Here is a 19695-nt window from a genome sequence, read left to right as displayed (position 1 = left end):
GCTTATTACATTAATTCAAGGTTGAGTTAGATTCTCATTAGGTGAGAGAGCTATAGAGCTGTTCAGCATGAAACAGATCCTACAATCCAACTGGTCCATGTCGATCAGATATCCTGACCTAATCCAGTCCCATTTGCCAGCATTTGGCCCATATCCCTTTACCCTTTAAATGCATGTACCCATCCAAATGCCTTTTAAATGTTGTAATTGTACCGGCCTCCATCACTTCCTCTGGCAGTCTGTTCTATACACATAATCTCTCTGCATGAAAAAGTTGCCCTTAGGTCCCTTTTAAGTCTTTCCCCTCTCAACTTAAACCTATGTTCTCTAATTTTGGATTCCCCTACTTTGGGGAAAAGAATTTATCCTATCCTTGCCTCTCATGATTTTATAAACCTCTGTAACATCACCCCTTAGCTCAAAGTTTGGGAGAAGATTTGTAGCTCGGGTGCTCATTGTTGTGGTTCTGTTCGCCGAGCTGGAAATTTGAGATGGGACGAAACTTCTGCAACTCAAATTCCCAGCTCGGCGAACAGAACCACAGCAACGAGCATCCGAGCTACAATTCTTCTCCCAAACTCTGAACACCTATGGGTGAGAGACGCTAAGACAAGTCAGAGGAGGCTCCCAAGCACTGAGGATGTCACTTAGACAGAGGACGAAACGTCTGCAACACAAATTCCCAGCTCGGTGAACAGAACCATAATCACCCCTTAGCTCCAGCCTATTCAGCCTCTCCCTATAGCTCAAATCCTTCAACTCTGGCAACATTCTTGTAAATCTTTTCTGAACCCTTTCAAGTTTCACAACATCTTTCTGAGAGCAGGGACACCAGAATTGAATGCAGTATTTCAAAAGTGGCTTGTACAGCCACAACATGACCTCCCAACTCCTGTACTGAATGCACTGACCAATAAAGATAAGCATATCAAGTGCTTGCTTCACTATCCTATCTACCTGCGCCTTCACTTTCAAGGAACTATGAACCTGCACCCCAAAGTCTCTTTGTTTGACAACATTCCGCATCAGTCCCGCCCTGATTTGCCTTAGCAAACTGCAACACCTCACATTTACTTAAATTAAACTCCATCTACTACTCCTCTGCCCACTGGCCCATCTGTTGTATTCTGAAATATCATTTTTTGCTGTGCATTACACCTCTGATTTTGGTGTCATCTGTCAACTTGCTAAGCATACCTCCTATATTCACATTCATATCACTTATATAAATGACAAAAAGATGGGGGTTACGTGTCAGGCCAGAAATTGTGGAGTAAAGCCCATAAGTAGATTCCTCATGATCTCCGTTCTATGTATGTTCCTATGGTGACCCTTCATCGTGGTCTGGCATTACAGTGGATGCACCTGATTTCTAATACACGTCAGGGCACTGTTCAGATTCAACCACACTGGTTGAGGACTAGAATCACATAGAGGTCCAGACAGGGTAATCATGTCAGGTCATCTTCCTTTTAGAGAACTTCAGTGTTTTAAACAATTCAATATTTTCACTGTGATTTTTATTGAGACCAGTTTTATTCTCTTCTTTAGATATTTTTCTAAACAACAGTTTAAAAATCTGACTTTAATTGAGTCAGAATTAAACTTGCATCATCGGGATTCTTGGACCTGGTCAGTTAATGTTACCACTGCACTATAATATCCTTCCATTTGTGTTCTTGCATGTTGAGTGTGAATAGACAATTGAACTGTAGTGCAGTATTGAAGCCAAGCCAAATTCTGTCTCCATTCAATATTTAAATCCATGTCTCTGTATTGAGTATTGCTGAAGAGCTATCAGAAATTTTTAAGGTTGTTTCACATTCCGCCAGGCAGAACAACTTTAATTGCAGCTCAGCTACTAAAAATAGGCCCATGTACTTGGGGGTTTCTATGGTTCAGTTGCTTGCTAATTGGTACTCTGTAATAAGATGATGCATGACTAATGGGTTGGTTTCTATGTTGCCATTGTTACCAAACCACATCATTCATTAGGGCAAGTGACCCCAATGTGTCACTGCACTGAAAGACCTTCTGAAACCTTACCTTTTGCCAATATGATTTTCATCTCCAATGAAACTCAAAGCTGAGTAGAGTTCACAAGAAATCCCAAGCAAAAACCCACCCAAGGCCTACTGTAAAAGATTGAAAACGGCAAGAACTGTGGATGCTGTAAATCGAAAACCAGAAATTGCTGGCAAAGCTCAACAGGTCTGGCAGGATCTATGGAGCGAAATCAGAGTTAACATTTAGGGTCAAGTTCTGAGGAAGGAATTCTGATTTCTTTCCATAAATCCTGCCAGATCTGTTGAACTTTTCCAGCAATTTCTGCTTTGATTCAAGTGTGAAAGATTCCTGGCTTTGATGTCCACAAATCATTAAAGACATCTGCACAAACCTTACACAAGTGTAGACTTTTAAAAAAAAAAAAAAAATTCTAGTGTGTGCCTGTGGTCACCCAGAGCAGACTCTGCAGTATAAAATGAATCAAAGCCTGATTCACAAATAAGGAAGCAGTCCACTGTCACTGCTGCAATTATCCAGTTTAACCACTGAGCTGGGGGATTATACTAGTTGCTGTACATTTTATATCGGGCAGAAGCAAGGAAACAAGACCACTCTGCACTTGCAAACATAAAGTCCCTGCAGTGACAGACAAATACCCCATATTTTGGCTCTAAGTTACAAGTATGATTAAAGTGATGAAATCTGAAATTAGAAAGATATTGTGTCAAATACAAAATCCTTTAATAAAGGAAACAAAGTTCTGAATTACATTTTCTTTTGATAGTTAGAAAATAGAATGTTCATTGTTTAATTTTGAAATTGGTGGACAAAAGTTTTGTTGGGAAAAGTGTAGAGTTTTATGTCTTCAGTTGATTTGTATTTTAAAAATGTTTTTAATGGTTCTTTGTAATGTTTCATCATTGTTCAAAGACATATGGTTGTCTCTCCTCAACCTCATTGATTTATAACAGAGTACACAAGTTGTATTGAGTTCAAAGGGTTTATTGAAACTATTGGTTAAATCTGCCTGTGTTAGACTGATTGCTCATTCTTGCTTCATTTATGTTTCAAGTTCAAGATGTAGTGAAATTTAGGATCATGTTTATTTAGCCATATTTTCTTTTCATATTCCTGTACAACATACAATCCAGGCATTATTTGTCAGTGATAGTGATCTCATTGAGCAGCTGAATAGACCAGGAGGTATCACTGGACGTTGGGTCTCCCAGTTAATTATTAAAATTTTTTATTCATTCTTGGGATCTGGATGTCAGTGGTTAGGCCAGCATTTATTGCCCATTCCTAATTGCCTGGAGGTAGTAGTAAGAGGGAACTACATTGGTGTAGGCCAGACCCACATATAGACATCTGTTTCCTTCCCTAAAGGATGTTAGTGAACCAGGTGGTTTTATTTTCCTTAGCCCCGATTGCATTTGACATGGTGGTGATGAACTGCCTTCCTGAACTGCTGTAGACCATTTGCTGAAGGTACACAATGCCATTAGGGTCGGAGTTACAGGATTTTGGCCCAGTGACACTGAAGAAACAGGGATATACTTCCAAGTCAGGCTGTTGAATAGCTTGGAGGGGAACTTACAGTTGGTAGTGTTCCCAAGCATCTACTCCCTTATTTAGATGGTAGTGATCATGAGTTTGGAAGGGACCCCTTAAGAAACCTTATCTTCTGGATAAGAATCGGTGGTGGAGGGAGTGGATATTTGTGGATGTGGTACCAATCAAGCAGACTGCTTTGTCTTGGATAGTGTCAAGCTTCTTGGGTATTTGGGGCATTGCACTCATCCAGGCGAGTTTTTGTGAGACTCCTGATCATCTTATGGGCAGGATTTGGGGAAATCAATAGGTAAATAACTTGTTGCAGGATATCTAGTCACTGACATGCACTTGTAGCCACTGTCTTTATATGGCTAGACCAGTCAATTGTTGATCAATGATAACTCCCAGGATGTTGGTAGTGGAGGATTTGGTGATGGCGATGCCATCGAATGTCAAAGGGCAATGGTTAGATTCTGTCTTTTTGCAGACGGTCAATACTTAGCACTTGCTAGCCAGAACCTTGATCTTGCCCAGGTCTTGCTGCATTCAGGAAAGGACTGTTTAAGAAGACAGGCAGGAGGCTGGAAGAACACCGCAAGCCTGGCAGCATCAGGAGGTGCAGAAGTTGCTGTTTTGGCTGTAACCTTTCTTCAGGACCCGAAGCAGCATTGTTCAATCTTCAATAAGCATTCCCATTTCTGAACTTATGATGGAGGGGAGGTCACTGCAGATGCAGCTGAAGATGGTTGGGCCTAAGAAACGTCCCTGAGAAACTCCTGCAGAGATGTCCTGGAGCTGAGATGACTGACCTCCAACAACCACAGCCATCTTTTCTGCTAGGTACGATTCTCATTGATTCCAGTTTTGCTCAGGCTTCTTGATGCCATTCTCAGACAAATGCAGGTGAGAATCACTCTTACCTCACCTCTGGAATTCAGCTGTTTCATCCATGTTTTGAGCTAAGGCTCAATGAGATTAGGAGTTGAGTGATCCTGGTGGAACCCAAACTGAACATCAGCGAGCAACTTATTGCTGAACCAGTTGCTGCTTGATAGCACTGTTAATGATGCTTTCTATCACTTTATGGTTGAGTAGACACCAATGGGGCAGTAATTGGCAAGGTTGAGTTTGTTCTACTCTTTACCGAATCAAGCACACCACAGTAATTTTCCACATTGTTGAGTAGATGCCAATGTTGGAAGTGTTTTGCGAGGCGTGCAACAAATGATGGAGCACAAGTCTTCAGTACTATTAATGGAATGTTGTCAGGACCCATAGCTTTGGCAGCATCTGATGCCTCCAGGCATTTATTGATATCACATGGAGTGAATCGAATTAGTTGAAAACTGACATCTGTGATACTAGGTACCTCTAGAAGTGATAAGTACACAATGCAATGAACCGCAGATACTCAAAGCTCTCAATAAGTAAGAACTTTCTTGGCATCCTATCAAAAAATAGTCAACAACTCTCTACTGCAGAAGATAGGGGGAGGCAATGGCCTAGTGGCATTATCATTAGATTATTAATCCAGAAACCCCAGTAATGACCTGAGGATCCTGGTTCACATCCCACCATGGCCAATAGTGCAATTTGGATTCCATTTAAAAATCTGGAATTAAGAATCTAATGCCCATGAAACCAACGTTGATTGACAGAAAAACCCATCTTGTTCACAAATGTGCTTTAGAGAAGGAAACAGCCACCTTTACTTGGTCTGGCCTACTATTGAATTTTCAGCCCTGCAGCAATGTGGTGGGCAATAAATGCTGGCCTAGCCAGTGACCTCTACACTTCATGAATGAATTTAAGAAAAAAAGACTCCCTGGATGATGGTTGGTAAACTGGACAAACACTGGTTGTTTTATGTTCAGCAATTCCTCTGCCCTTTCTGCAAATCCTGGGGTATATCGTGGGTAACCTGGCCTGCTTAAATAGGTTTCCACTCTATTCCGTCACACTCTCTCTTTTTTCCATGATGATAACTGTGCAGATGGAACCAAATGCTTTTGGTTATTTATTATAGTCTGATTCCATTAAGTGCACATTTTATTTTGTTTGTTCTGTTCGTTTAATTCCCCCTTTGTCCTTCATGTTTGATAGGAAAGCTTCCAGCAGCAGCACAATGGAAAGAGAGGGAAAGGTATGCCTGATTTCTTATGAGTCAAACCTGTTCCTCATTATCTAAAAGCATTCTCACTAAATTTGTAATAAATACTCCTGGTCACTCTACCTTCTGACTAAGTTTGGTGGTGTTGATGTGCAGGCCTCCTTCATAATCGCGAATAAAAGTCGCATTGTGGTGTCAAAAGTATGCCTTTCTTGGGGGGTGGGTCTCGCCTGTGTCTGAAATGTCATCAGTTAAACTATATAAGTGCTAGACCATGGCACTTCACACTACCTCCAATGGAGATCTTCCTATTGCAGTCATGTCCTCTAAGCCCACATGTTATATTAGATGAGATTTGCTACAGTGTGGAAACAGGCTCTTCTGGCCCAACGAATCCATACCGACCCTCCAAAGAGTATCCCACCCAGCCCCATTTCCCTCTGACGAATGCACCTAACACTATGGGCAATTTAGCATGGCCAATTCACCTGACCTGCACATCTTTGGATTGTGGGAGGAAACCGGAGCACCCGGAGGAAATCCACACAGACACAGGGAGAATGTGCAAAATCCACACAGACAGTCGTCCGATGCTGGGATAGAACCCGGATCCCTAGTGCTGTGAGGCAGCAGTGCTAACCACTAAGCCACCGTGCTGCCCTAATGTCACCCTATATCACCCAATGGGTCAATTTTCATGTTAAGTGAATTTGTGTTGAATGAGTTAAAATGTCACACAATGCGCAGAAACCCATTTGTTCAAGACCCACTTGTAGATTTCAGTACAATGTTTTAGGCTGACACTTCAGTGCATTGTGCTGCACTACCTCAGTAATCAGATGTACTGACTTGTGAGTAAAACTGAGGCTTCGCTTGTCCTGTCGGGTACCTGAAAGGTCTTGGGAACAATTTCAAAGTATAGCAGGATAATTCCCCCAGCTTCCTGGCTACTCTGTCTCTGTCTCTGTCTCTGTCTCTGTCTCTGTCTCTGTCTCTCTCTCTCTCTCTCTCACATCAGCCCAGCTGATACTGTCACTATCACATTGCTATTGAAAGCTTGCTATGCGCAAACTAACCTGCTCCATTTCCCACATTTCAATATTAACTATAATGTCATTGGCTGTGCATGCTCTAGCTAATCCTGTGATTGTGAAAAGAGCGATATAAATGCAAGCCTTTCTTCCTTAAACCATGGGAGCATTTACCCCAACCTAGATTACAGTGGAGTGAGATAGTCATAGGAAACAATCCAACTAGTCTGTGCTGAACATATTCCCAAACTAAACTATTCCTGACTACCTACTCCTGGCCCATATCCTTCCAATCCCTTCCTATTCATGTACTTATTAAATGTCTTCTAAATGATGTAACTGTGCCCATATCCACCCCTTCCTCAGGAAGTTTATCCCACGTACAAATCACTGTGTGTTTTTTAAAAAAAAAATGCCCTCACTTTTTTTTTTACAATCCCTCTCCTCTCACTTTAAAAATACATCCAATGGTCTTGAAATCCCCATCTTAGGGAAAAGGTACCTACCATGAACCCTAGCTGTACCTGTCATGATTTACAAATCTCTATCAGGTCACCTTGCAAACTCCTAGGCTCCAGTGAAAATTGTCCTAACGTGTCCAGCCTTTGTTTATAACTGAAAGCTTCCATACTCTGCAATATCCTGGTAAATCTCTTCTGAACCAGCTTCAGCTTAATAATATCCTTCCCAAAACTGGGTGACCAGAACTGGGCATAATATTCCAGAAGCGATCTCACCACTACCCGGTACAACCTCAACATGACTTCCCAACCTCTATACTCAAAGGGCTGAGCATTGAAGGCAAGCCTGCTAAATGCCTTTTTTACCACCCTATCTACATGTGGCACAAACTTCAAGGAATTATGTACTTGAACTCCGAGGTGTCTCTGCTCAATAACACTATCCAAGTGTCGAACATTAATTGAAATTGAAGGAAGGAACTTTGCTGTAGAAGACCTCTCTGCGTTTCCCAGTGACAATTAGTGTGCATTCCAGTGACATATGGGCCAAACCCAGTTTGTGTGCGTGGGCTCTGCTACCAACAACACAAACTAATTTTGAGGTGTGATGCTGGTTGAAAGAGAAGCATTTAAATGATAAAATGTTTCAGTTATGCAGATACAGAGAAACTATTTCCTGTGCTGGGGGCATTCTGAATGACAAGGCACAATCTTAAGAATGGAGTTCAGTCATTCAGAAATAAAAGCAGAAAGCACACTTGGATGCAGTTGCTAATAAGAATCTCCAACTGTGGCTGTTGGATCAATGGAAAATTTCAAAATAGAGATTAATAGATGATTTCTTGGTAAGAATATCAAGGGATACGAAGAGAACAAAATTGAGTTACAGTTTATCTGTGACCTAAATGATTAATTGCTGGACCAGATCTCAGGAGCTGTTCTTGTCTCAGTGCCTCTGTGTCGAAATATGGGCCCGAATGCTACAAGGGCTTCTTGCTCTTTTTAAAATAGTGAACTTGAATCTTTAACAGGCAGTTCTGACCACAGGACATAGGGGAAAAAGTGATGACTGCACATGCTGGAGATCAGAGTTGATGGAGGGCTTATGTCAGAAACATTGACTCTCCTGTTCCTTGGATGCTGCCTGACCTGCTGTGCTTTCCCAGCACCACACTCTTGACTGCAGGGACAGGCCAAGTTATAGAGTCGTTGGGACCTCTTGTGCATAGTTGTTTTGGATTTATAGCAAGATCGCAATTGTACCTTTTGTTATAGGGTATCAAACATTCTCACCAATTCATTGTAATGTCACATACATTCCTTTGGTCATGATGACAACATGTTACAACACACTTTTGTTTGTGACCAACAATTCTGTATTTTGACAGTTGCTTCTGTAAAAGACATTTCTCTTGATCACACTCCTTTACTGTGTCCATTTTTACATTGAAGACCCCTTAGACTTTACAACCAATGGAAATATATTTCCTTATTACTTCCCAAAAGTCTTGCTAATTCAAAAAGCCTCTGAGTCTGCTGTGCCTTCATTTTCTCCTTGAAAATAATCCCAGTAATTTGCATCTTTTCTCATAATTGCCAATTACTGTTCTTGATAACTTATAATTCTGATTAAATCTATTTGTTCCCTGAAGTTTGATATCTTTCGAAAATGGGATACCTATCTGTAGTGTAACCATTGTCTATTGCAAGTTTTATCATTATCCTTTCGTAAAATACTCAGCACTTCTATTTATAAAACTCTGATATTTTTGATCATTCCATAGTCTAATCTATCTGCACTTTGTCACCTGGGGAAGCTGCGTGGTGGAATCCCATGGAAAATACCTCTTTTGACCATCAGTAGCTTTCCACTGATTATACCTATGTGTACGTTTGTGAGAAACAACTTGAATTTATAGAGCAGCTTCCATTATGTCTGCACAGCAGTTTACTGCCAATGAAGTATCTTTTGAAATGTAAACACTGTTTTAAAGCGGGGTGGAAGAAGGGGGAATGGGCCAGCCAAACTGCATGGAGCAAAGCTCACAAAAGCAGACATGAGGTTCATGTGCAAGTTGGCCATTTTAATGATGCTGGCTAGCCAGGATATTGGTACAACTCTCCTCTAAATTGCACCACAGGATGTTTTAATGAGGACAAATGTGACATCACTTTCTCATCTGAAGGGTGGTTCCATGCCCCTACAAGTACCAGCCAAGATTCTGTTGTCAAGGCTTATAATGTGACTTGAACACGCAACCTACCGAATCCCCTGGGGCAATACTCTAGTGGCATCAAAGACTGATAAAACGCAATGTGAGAGTGAATGCGAGAGTGAATTCAGGATGATCTGTAAACCAGAGACAATAGTGTCAATGGGAATAGAAGGCTGCTGGAGCAGTTACTCACTGGTTTGACCCAGTAGGAACCTGCCACTCATTTCCATGGGGAATCAGACTGGTCAGATTCTCTTAATGGCAGGAGACCATCTCCAACAACTTGAATTTATAGAGCAGCTTCCATTATGTCTGCACAGCGGTTTACTGCCAATGAAGTATCTTTTGAAATGTAAACACTGTTTTAAAGCGGGATGGAAGAAGGGGGAATGGGCCATCCAAACTGCATGGAGCAAAGCTCACAAAAGCAGACATGAGGTTCATGTGCAAGTGTGATTTTTAACTTTGTACACCCCAGTCCAACACCGGCATCTCCAAATCATGACTACTATCGACACCACTAACCGCCGGCTTAAAGTGGAGAGGATCTCCAAGAAGATCGCACATATCGACACAGACATCAAGTTTCTACAGGAATGCAGGCAAGCAGGAAAGATCCCGAAAGGATTACGGATCACGGATCACGAACCCACTTAGGTCGACCTACAACACAGACTACGCAGAGAGACTTTGCCATCGCACCTCTCGTAAACTTCTCAATCATCTCGTGCACCAACTCTACAGCAGGCGCCACAACCTGGAAATTCAGATGGAGTCCACACTCTCAGCCTGCACACAGGATACATCAGTACAATTACGTGACATTGCCAAACAGACAAGGCGACAAGACTACACCACGTACATGCACGCCAAGAACAAAAAACTGGAGAAGCTTGGCATTCTCACCAGTAATAGCAAAGCCCGCCCTGGAACCACAGTAGACAACATTATCACTGCGGGGAAGTCTATTGTCAACTTATCGGACCACACTCTTCAACCGGAAGAGATTGAAGTCCTGAGTAGGGGTCTCAACTTCTGCCCCACCACCAAAATTGACCCGTTGGTTCTGGCAGCAGACACAGGAGTTCATCAAATGAATGAGACTCCGGGAATTCTTTCAAGGTGCCGGCAGTGATCCCACTGATGAACTAGAACAGTCAGCACAGGGATCTGTAGAGGAGCGACCAAAGAAGGTGTCAACATGGACCCCACCGGAGGGCCGCTGCCCTGGGCTTCACATGTATGCTCAAGCTGTCAGGAAATATATAAATGTCAGATTCATCAGCCATACCCACAAGGTAGAGCAAAACATCACCCGTTCACAACGCAATGCCATCCAGGCCTCAAAACCAATGACAACATTTGTCATCAAACCAGCAGATAAAGGAGGAGCCATTGTCATTCAGAATAGAACAGATTACTGCAAGGAAGTGTACCGACAACTGAACAACCAGGAACACTACAGGCAACTACCAGCTGATCCGACCAAAGAACACACCCGAGAGTTAAACACACTGATCAGAACTTTGAATCCAGTCCTTCAGAGTTCCCTACGCGTCCTCATCCCATATACTTCTTGTGTAGGCGACTTCTACTGCCTTCCAAAGGTACACAAAGCCAACACACCGGGACGTCCCATCGTGTCGGGCAATGGGACCCTATGTGAGAATCTCTCTGGCTATGTGGAAGGCATCTTGAAACCTATTGTACAGGGGATCTCCAGCTTCTGTCGCGACACTACGGATTTCTTACAGAAACTCAGCACCCATGGACCAGTCGAACCTGGAACATTCCTCGTCACAATGGACGTTTCCGCACTCTACACCAGCATCCCCCATAAGGATGGAATCGTGGCAACAGCCTCAGTACTCAACGCCAACAACTGCCAGTCTCCAAACACCATCCTACAACTCATCCGCTTTATCCTCGATCACAACGTCTTCACCTTTGACAACCAATTCTTCATCCAGACACACAGAACAGCCATGGGGACTAAATTTGCACCCCAATATGCCAACATTTTAATGCACAAGTTCGAACAAGACTTCTTCTCTATGCAGGATCTCCAACCAACATTGTACACCAGGTACATTGATGACATTTTCTTCCTCTGGACCCATGGCGAGGAGTCACTGATAAAACTACACAGTGACATCAACCATCAAACTCACTATGGACTACTCTCGACTGTCTGTCTCATTCTTGGACACGTGCATCTCCATCAAGGACAGACACTTCAGCACCACACTCTACCGCAAACCCACAGACAACCTCACAATGCTACATTTCTCCAGCTTCCACCCAAAACATATTAAAACAGCCATTCCCTATGGACAAGCCCTACGCATACACCGGGTCTGTTCAGATGAGGAGGAACGTGACGGCACCTGGAAGTACTCAAGGATGCCCTCACAAGAATGGGGTACGATGCTCAACTCATCGACCGCCAGTTCCGACGTGCCACAGCAAGGAACCATAAATGACCTCCTCAGGAGACAGACACGGGCTGCAACTGACAGGGTACCCTTCGTTGTACAGTACTTCCCAGGAGCTGAAAAATTACGCCATGTTTTTCGTGACCTGCAACACATTATCAATGAGGATGAGCACCTCACCAAGACCTTCCCCACACCTCCACTACTTGCCTTTTAAACAACCGCCAAACCGCAAACGTTGTCTATCTTATATGTTGCAGGCAAGGATGCCCGGAGGCATGATAGTGGGGAAACCGAGCAAAGGTTACGACAACGGATGAATGGGCACTGCACAACAATCAACAGACAGGAGGGTTCTCTCCCAGTTGGGGAACACTTCAGTGGTCCAGGACATTCAGCCTCGGACCTTCAGGTGACCATCCTCTAAGGTGGACTTCGGGACAGGCAGCAGAGGAAAGTGGCCGAGCAGAGGCTGATAGCTAAGTTCAGTACCCATAGGGAGGGCCTCAACCGGGACCTTGGGTTCATGTCACATTACAGGTGACCACCATTGCATGATACACGCGCACACACACACAGATATTCCTATACACACACACACACACACACACACACACACACACACACACACACAGATACACACAGACACCCACACACACCCTTATCGACACACACACTGTCACACTCACACATGCATCCCCTCACAGACTTAAGACACTCTGCATTCCCCACACACACACACACACAAACACCCACATGCACACATATATTTTGTGGGGTGAATTTGTACTTGCAGAGTTACATTGCACTTTGCTCAAAAACTGCATACATTCATGTAGAACTCTGAGCTCAAAAACCGCATGAATTTATGTAAAACTCCGTTATCTCACTCTTTAGCTTAGAATCAATCTAAACATCATGGCATAGACAGAGAACACAGGGGGCTATCACCTTCAACATACTGTCTAGCTATCACCATTGTTAACAGCTAACCCGAGAATGCAACTTTAAAAAAAGGTTTTGTGATTTACACATGAAAGAAGTGAAACTAACAGATGAAAGGCTTAACAGACAATCAATTCTTCAATGTATAATTTCAGTTACATCACACTGCAAATTTTTGCTATAAATTCTGTGTTATGATCGAACCCTCCACTATCACCTGATGAAGGAGCGTTGCTCCGAAAGCTAGTGTGCTTCCAATTAAACCTGTTGGACTATAACCTGGTGTTGTGTGATTTTTAACTATCTCCAACAACATTAGTGAATCGGATGGGGTTCTACACCAATTAAAGCTTCATCATCACCATCACAGGGACGAGCTTTCAATTCCAGACTTATTTATTGACCTTCAATTCCAGGAGCTACCAGAGTGGGGTTTGCGTCTATATTCCGAGGATATTAGCGTGGGCCTCTGGGATTGGGAGCAGCTGCTGCTAAGGTGCACTGGGGACGATCACCATCTACTGAAATTAAATGGGGATTATCAGACCTTCTGACTGCCTCAAATATGCAAATATAATCTTGCTGGATAGAGTTAAACTCTGATGTTTGTTTGTTTCTCCATATGCTACTGTACAGAACTGAACTGCTTTAGTCACTATATATATGTTAATTTTATGAATGAAGTACATTTTTGAAATAACAAAATAAAAGCATGAGCCTTTTGATTGCTCGTCTAATGATAAGCGATAGTTAATAATGATCCGAGACTTTTTTTTTGTCAAAACATTTTGTTAGTTTAATTGAAAAGAGAAAAGCACACCACCAGTAGTTGAAGCTGTATGAAGAGCTTTGTTGTAACTTTCTTTTCTGAAAGGTTGCCATGATCCATACAGCAGGAAATTGTTATGGTTTTATTTCTATGTCACTACTCTGCTGCAGTTAGTCTGCTGTGTGTGTGCATGTATAGGCCTGTGGGCACATGTGGGTGTGTAGTATTAAAAGCTGTTTCAACTCCAATACAGTTTTTAGATGTTTGAGATGCCATGGTGTCAGTCATCTCTGTCGGCAGGAAGTACAGGGAGAGATAGACTGTCCCTTTAAGACATATAATTTTAATCTCTAACCACAAAATCGAATCCTTTTTGAAAGCACTTAAGCAGGCGTCTGCTGAAGCCTTTGTCATTGCTCCTCCTACTTCTTGCAAAAATCATGTTCTCCTGAAGTTTTGGTTCCCTCATTTTCAATTGCATTTTTTTCATGAACTGGAGGGCATGTCTTGATTTTGTTAGTTTCTGAAATATGGTTTTATATGATTTATTGGAGTTAGTAAGCTTTTATTTTTCAATATCTTCCCTACTTTTTGAAGAGTATTGAAAATGCTGACTGATGTCAAATAATCAGAATCAGAATCCCTACAGTGTGGAAACAGGCCCTTCGGCCCAACAAGTCTACACCGACCCTCTGAGGCGCAACCCACCCAGGCCCATTCCCCTACCCTATATTTACCCCTGACTGATGCACCTAATCTACATCTGAACACTATGGGCAATTCATCTAACCTGCATGTCTTTGGACTGTGGGAGTAAACTGGAGCACCTGGAGAAAACCCATGCAGGTACTGGGAGAATGTGCAAACTCCACACAGACAGTCGCCCGAGGCTGGAATCGAACCCAGGTCCCTGGCGCTGTGAGGCAGAAGTGCTAACCACTGAGCTACCAGATGATGTAATGCACAGAGGAGTAGGGGGCTTAGATAGTTGGGGGGGGGGGGGGGGAACTAGGGATAGATTGTGGAGTCCAGTGCCTCAGTGACTTGGCATTTATACTTTGTGCCCTCCAAAAAAAAAATTTCTTCTTGTAAGGTCTCTTAACCTCTGAAGTCTTTAGTTCTTTCTCGTGGCTTTAACTCCATACTTTTGGTCTCTAGTGTACTTGAACACTTTTCAGCATCTTAGGAGTGTTTAGAATTGTAGTCATCACTTTAACGTGGGAAATGCAATAGTCAATTTGCACACAGTGAGTTCCTGCAAACAACAATGAGAGAAAGACTGAATAATTTGCATTAAGGTTGTTGATTGAAGTATAAATATTGGCCAGCACACAGAGGATAACTCTCCTCTGCTTCTTCAAAATTATGTCAGATTACAGATTACATTACAGTGTAGAAACAGGCCCTTCGGCCCAACAAGTCCACACCGACCCGCCGAAGCGAAACCCACCCATACCCCTACATTTACCCCTTACCTAACACTACGGGCAATTTAGCATGGCCAATTCACCTGACCCTGCACATCTTTTGGATGTGGGAGGAAACCGGAGCACCCGGAGGAAACCCACGCAGACACGGGGAGAACGTGCAAACTCCACACAGTCAGTCGCCTGAGGCGGGAATTGAACCCGGGTCTACAAGCGCTGTGAGGCAGCAGTGCTAACCACTGTGCCACTGTGCCGCCTAAAGTTTCAATGTCATTGAAACTTTAACTAGAGAGGATAGATGGGGCTTCAGTATAATGTCATGTCAGGAGAGTTCCTTCCAATTTCCTCACTGGCTGCACAGACCTCCAAGATCCGTACACTGGAAGTCAGTGCTGCAATCTGCATGCTAATGCCAACTGCTGTGTGTGAAGGGAGCATTGACCTTCAGGATTTCCAACAATGTTGCACTCCCTCAGCACTACACTGGAAAACCAAATTGGATTATGGGCTCAAGTCTCTGGAACACTGAGTGAGTGATTGCACATACACTGGCTTATGGTAATGGTCTTTGTTGCTGATCAAGTGGGGAATATCTGGTGAAAATATAAAGTTCTGAAAGCAGTGCAGAGTGCCGCTTGATGCATTTTACTCTGTATCTGTACTTTGTTCTGCAGGTCTCATGGCTCACAAGTTGTCCGTCCACGATTACCAGCTGCTGCTGAACAAAGGCTGGGTCAGGTGAGTGACTGTTGGTGAATTGAAATCCACAACATTTAAAACCCCGAACCTGATGCAGAGCAAGTTTTCTTTGAAGTCAGTCATGGGGTGAGGGCATTGCTGACTGGATTTGCATTTATTGCCTGTTAAGAGGACAGTTAAGAGTCTGGCGTTGCATGTCGTCCAGTCTAGGTGAGGATGGCAGTTTCCTTCCCTAAAGGACACTCGTGAACCAGATGGGGTTTTTATTCAACAATTGATCATTGTTTCATGGTCATCATTAAACTCTTAGTTCCACATTTTTGTAATTGAATTCAAATTCCATCGTTTGCCATGATGGGATTTGAACTTGGGTCCTCAGAACATTACCTGGGTCACTGGATCAACAATCCAGTGATAATATCTCTTGGCCATTGCCTTCCCTATTAAATTAAAGTTACTTAAAGTTGATGTTTCCTAAAACAATGTCTATCTTTATTCTTTCTGATAATCCCACATACTGTCTGGATGGTTCAGTGAGAAGCACAATGTCCTGTACAGCACTGAACAATTAAGAGCTGCAGAAGTCTCCTAGTTAATACTCTGTCTATACTCAGCTTGGCGAGCTTGGTTGAGATGATGCAGGTAATATCAGTGATCTTGGCAGGATTCCTGCTCTCAAATGAGTAACCTAGCAACCCCTGTGATCCCTTATGATCCAGTACACTGCTAATCTGTATTTACCTTTCTGTCTGTTGACTGTGAATGTTTGGACCAAGCTAATTTGGTTTCTCACCTAATGTAAAAGATTCAAGGGTCAACACACTGTGTCCGAGCGTGACTAGCATTTGTTGGAGGTGAAATACTCTCTGAGCACCTACAGTCATGATCAACATGACTCATTGAGTAGAACAGATTGTAATTGCATTTGTGTTGCAGTTTAGGGAATTATTTAAGTGTCTTTAAGGATTTTAAAGAATCTGATTAATCAAGCAGAAAGAAACTGTTTTGAATGGAATCCATTAAAAGTAGGGAATTTTAAGGTTATTAAAATGAGAGCTTAGATACTTGGTGATGTTATGAAACATTTCTTCTCACAGTGGTGTAATCTGGAACTTTTTCCCACTTTTAAAACAAATCTCTTATGTTAACTGGAAGTATCGAACTGGGACTTGTACTGTATTAGGGAAGGTTGTTAAGGGACCTGGAACCAAGGCAAGGTAAATGGATATATGAATAGGATCATATTAAGTGGTAGGACAGGCTCGAGGAGTTGAAAAGATTTTCCATTCCCTCTCACACCCAGTGTCGTGCAAGAACTTCAGACCCTGGAACAATCTTATTGTGATGTTACAGAGCTGCACATCACATAAATAGCAGAGTGTGGGCAGACTTAGAGTAGACAGGAACACACAAAGTTATTCAGGACTAGAAAGGTGGAGAGCATTCCTGGAAATGAACACCAAAAGATAGATTAGTTCTTTGCTTATGTAATTATAAGCTCAGTCTGGTGTATCTATGATTTACCAGCTACAGTAGTATTCAGTGTTAATGCATAGTAAAAAGTAACTTTGAAGTAACTTCGCACAAACTTTGAAGTAACTTTTGAAGTCTAAACCTCAAGACTTCCTCCTCATCCAGTCTATCTTTGCACCAAGCTGTGCTGTTTCAAACCACTCAACAAAATGCCCCTATTCCTATATTCTTGGTTCCTCATGGGATGAACTGTTACTGGACAAAGAGCTAATCTCTGAAATGAGGAAGAAGTCTCCCTCTCAAATATCTCTAGGCTTTCTTAGGGTTATTGACTGATGACAGACTGGGACAAATGGTTAAAATATTTTTAGAAATAAAATTATTATGGGCAAACAAATTTCTGTCAATTAACTGGTGTCCTTTGTGGGTTAGAATTATGTGCTGTTCCTGATCTCCAACTTCCTGTCCTAAGTCTCTCAGAATCTTTGATATAGAAAAACAAGACCATATATTTAGTAGAGGATGAATCCTGCAACTCTGGCACCTCACGGTAAAATATGCAGCACCAGACTTTGGGTACACGGTAGTGTTCACTGTTGAGGCTAATTGTTGTCAGACTGTCTTCCTAGTATTTGAGCATTTGAAAGTCAGTTGGAGTAGGGATTTGCACTTTGGGTCTGATTGAATGCTCCCTCTCATGAAACTGTGGCCAGGGATGGAGTCTTGCGAAAGAATCTATGTGGCCTGCTTTAATTCTAGGAAGCTCTGAACATCCACAGCAAACAGTACGGATTGTGGATTCTGTCTGATTTTTCTCAGTGTGCTGCTAAGCTTCATCCAGTTCCATATCATTCTCTCCTCTTTCCACATCCACTTTCGCCCTTTCTCGAACTCTCTGTTGCCAGATATTTCTGTTTCCCTCTCTCTCTGTCTCGCTTGTTCTCTCTGTCTCTCTCCCTCCCTCGCTGTCTCTCTTCTCCCCCACCTCTCTGTCTCTCTCTCTCTCTCTCTCTCTCTTCCCCCCTGCCTCTCCATCCCCCCTCTCTGTCTCTGTCTATGTGTCTTCCCCTTCTCTCTGTTACTCTCTCGCTCTCTTTGTCTCTACATCTCTATTGTTCTCTTTGTCTCTGTGTCTCACTGCTCTGTCTCCCTCTCTGCTGTGTCTCCCTCTTTTGCAAGAAGTGTATAGTGCTTCTTAGATAAATTTTTTAACTTGTTTTACCTTCTACAACCTGACCAGATTTGTTCTACTCTCTGTAAGAGAGTTTTTGATAATAGGTCAGCAACGCTTTTGAAGTCAGAAGCAGACTGTAAATTTTGGAAAGATCAGGCAAAGACCATTTTCCACAGAAACTTGAACATGTTACAATCCAGGTTAACTCATTACAATTGCTGCAGTGTGTTATCTGGATAGGCTGGGAATTTTTTTTCCCTGGAGTGTAGGTTGTCGAGGGGTGATCTTAGAGGTTTATAAATTCATGAGAGTTTTCGATAAGGTAAATAGCAAAGGTCTTTTTCCAAGGATCGGACAGTTCAAATCTAGGGGGCATTGGATTAAGGTGAGATGGGAAGGATTTTAAAAAGGACCTGAGGGGCAACCTTTTCACGCAGAGGGTGGTGTGTGTATGGAATGAACTGTCAGAGGATGTGGTGAAAGCAGGTACAATTACAACAAAAAAAAATCACTGCATTTTACTCAGAGCACTGTTAGTCAGCCAGTACCACAAGAAATCAGGACTGAGAAGTTTCAATCCAATTACAAATCTTGAAATCTACAGCTAATATCGATGCAACATTTAGCAATTCAGAAACTGACCTGTAAATCTTTTTGTTTACACCTTTATCTTTTTGGACTCCCCTTTCATTTTTAGTCTGTGAGTGGTATATTGTATTACTGTACTATACTTGGCAGCACACTGAGAAAAGATAGACAAAATCCACAATCCAGACTGTTTGCTGAGGATGTTCAGAGCTTCCTAGAATTAAAGCAGGACACAGAGATCATTTTGCAAATTGGACCAAATGGCCTGTTTCCACACTGTAGTGATTCTACAATCTATGAACATTTAAAAGGCAATTGAATATGTCCATGAATATTGGTGGCTCAGCGGTTAGCACTGCTTCCTCAGAGCGCCAGGGACCCGGGTTTGATTCCAGTCTGGGGTGGTGAGCACTGCTACCTCCTAGTGCCAGGGACTTGGGTTTGATTCCACCCTCTAGTGACTGTCTATGTGGAGTTTGCACATTCTCCCAGTATCTGCATGGGTTTTCTCCGGGTGCTCCGGTTTCCTCCCACAGTCCAAAGATGTGCAGGTTAGGATGAATTGGTCATGCTAAATTGCCCATAGTGTTCAGGGATGTGTAGGTTAGGTGCATTGGTCAGGGGTAAAATATCGGGTAGGGCGAATGGGTCTGGGTGGGTTACTCTTCAGGGGGTCAGTGTGGACTTGTTGGGCCGAAGGGCCTGTTTCCACACTGTCAGGATTCTATGATCTATGAACATTTAAAAGGCATTTGAATACGTACGTGAGTAGGGAAGGTTTAGAAGGATGTAGGCCAAATGCAGGC

General features: G+C 42.7%; 1 protein-coding gene across 3 annotated transcripts in view; it reads left to right on the top strand.

Annotated features, from left to right (window-relative positions):
- Positions 1-19695, top strand: part of LOC122540728 (arginyl-tRNA--protein transferase 1-like) — a 66289-nt gene that overhangs the window by 1938 nt on the left and 44656 nt on the right. For 2 of the 3 annotated variants that reach the window (XM_087976475.1, XM_043676864.2), the window contains exon 2: positions 15630-15693. The exons of the other annotated variant lie outside the window; for it this stretch is intronic. In XM_087976475.1, coding sequence (XP_087832601.1) covers positions 15630-15693 — 64 coding nt within the window. The remainder of the gene's footprint in view (positions 1-15629; positions 15694-19695) is intronic. 3 annotated transcript variants of the gene reach the window in all.

The sequence above is a fragment of the Chiloscyllium plagiosum genome, unplaced genomic scaffold, assembly GCF_037043375.1.
Source record: "Chiloscyllium plagiosum isolate Xiang-an unplaced genomic scaffold, Cpla_swu_hap1 HiC_scaffold_29, whole genome shotgun sequence".
NCBI lineage: Eukaryota > Metazoa > Chordata > Chondrichthyes > Orectolobiformes > Hemiscylliidae > Chiloscyllium > Chiloscyllium plagiosum.
This window is presented reverse-complemented; position numbering and strand designations above follow the sequence as displayed.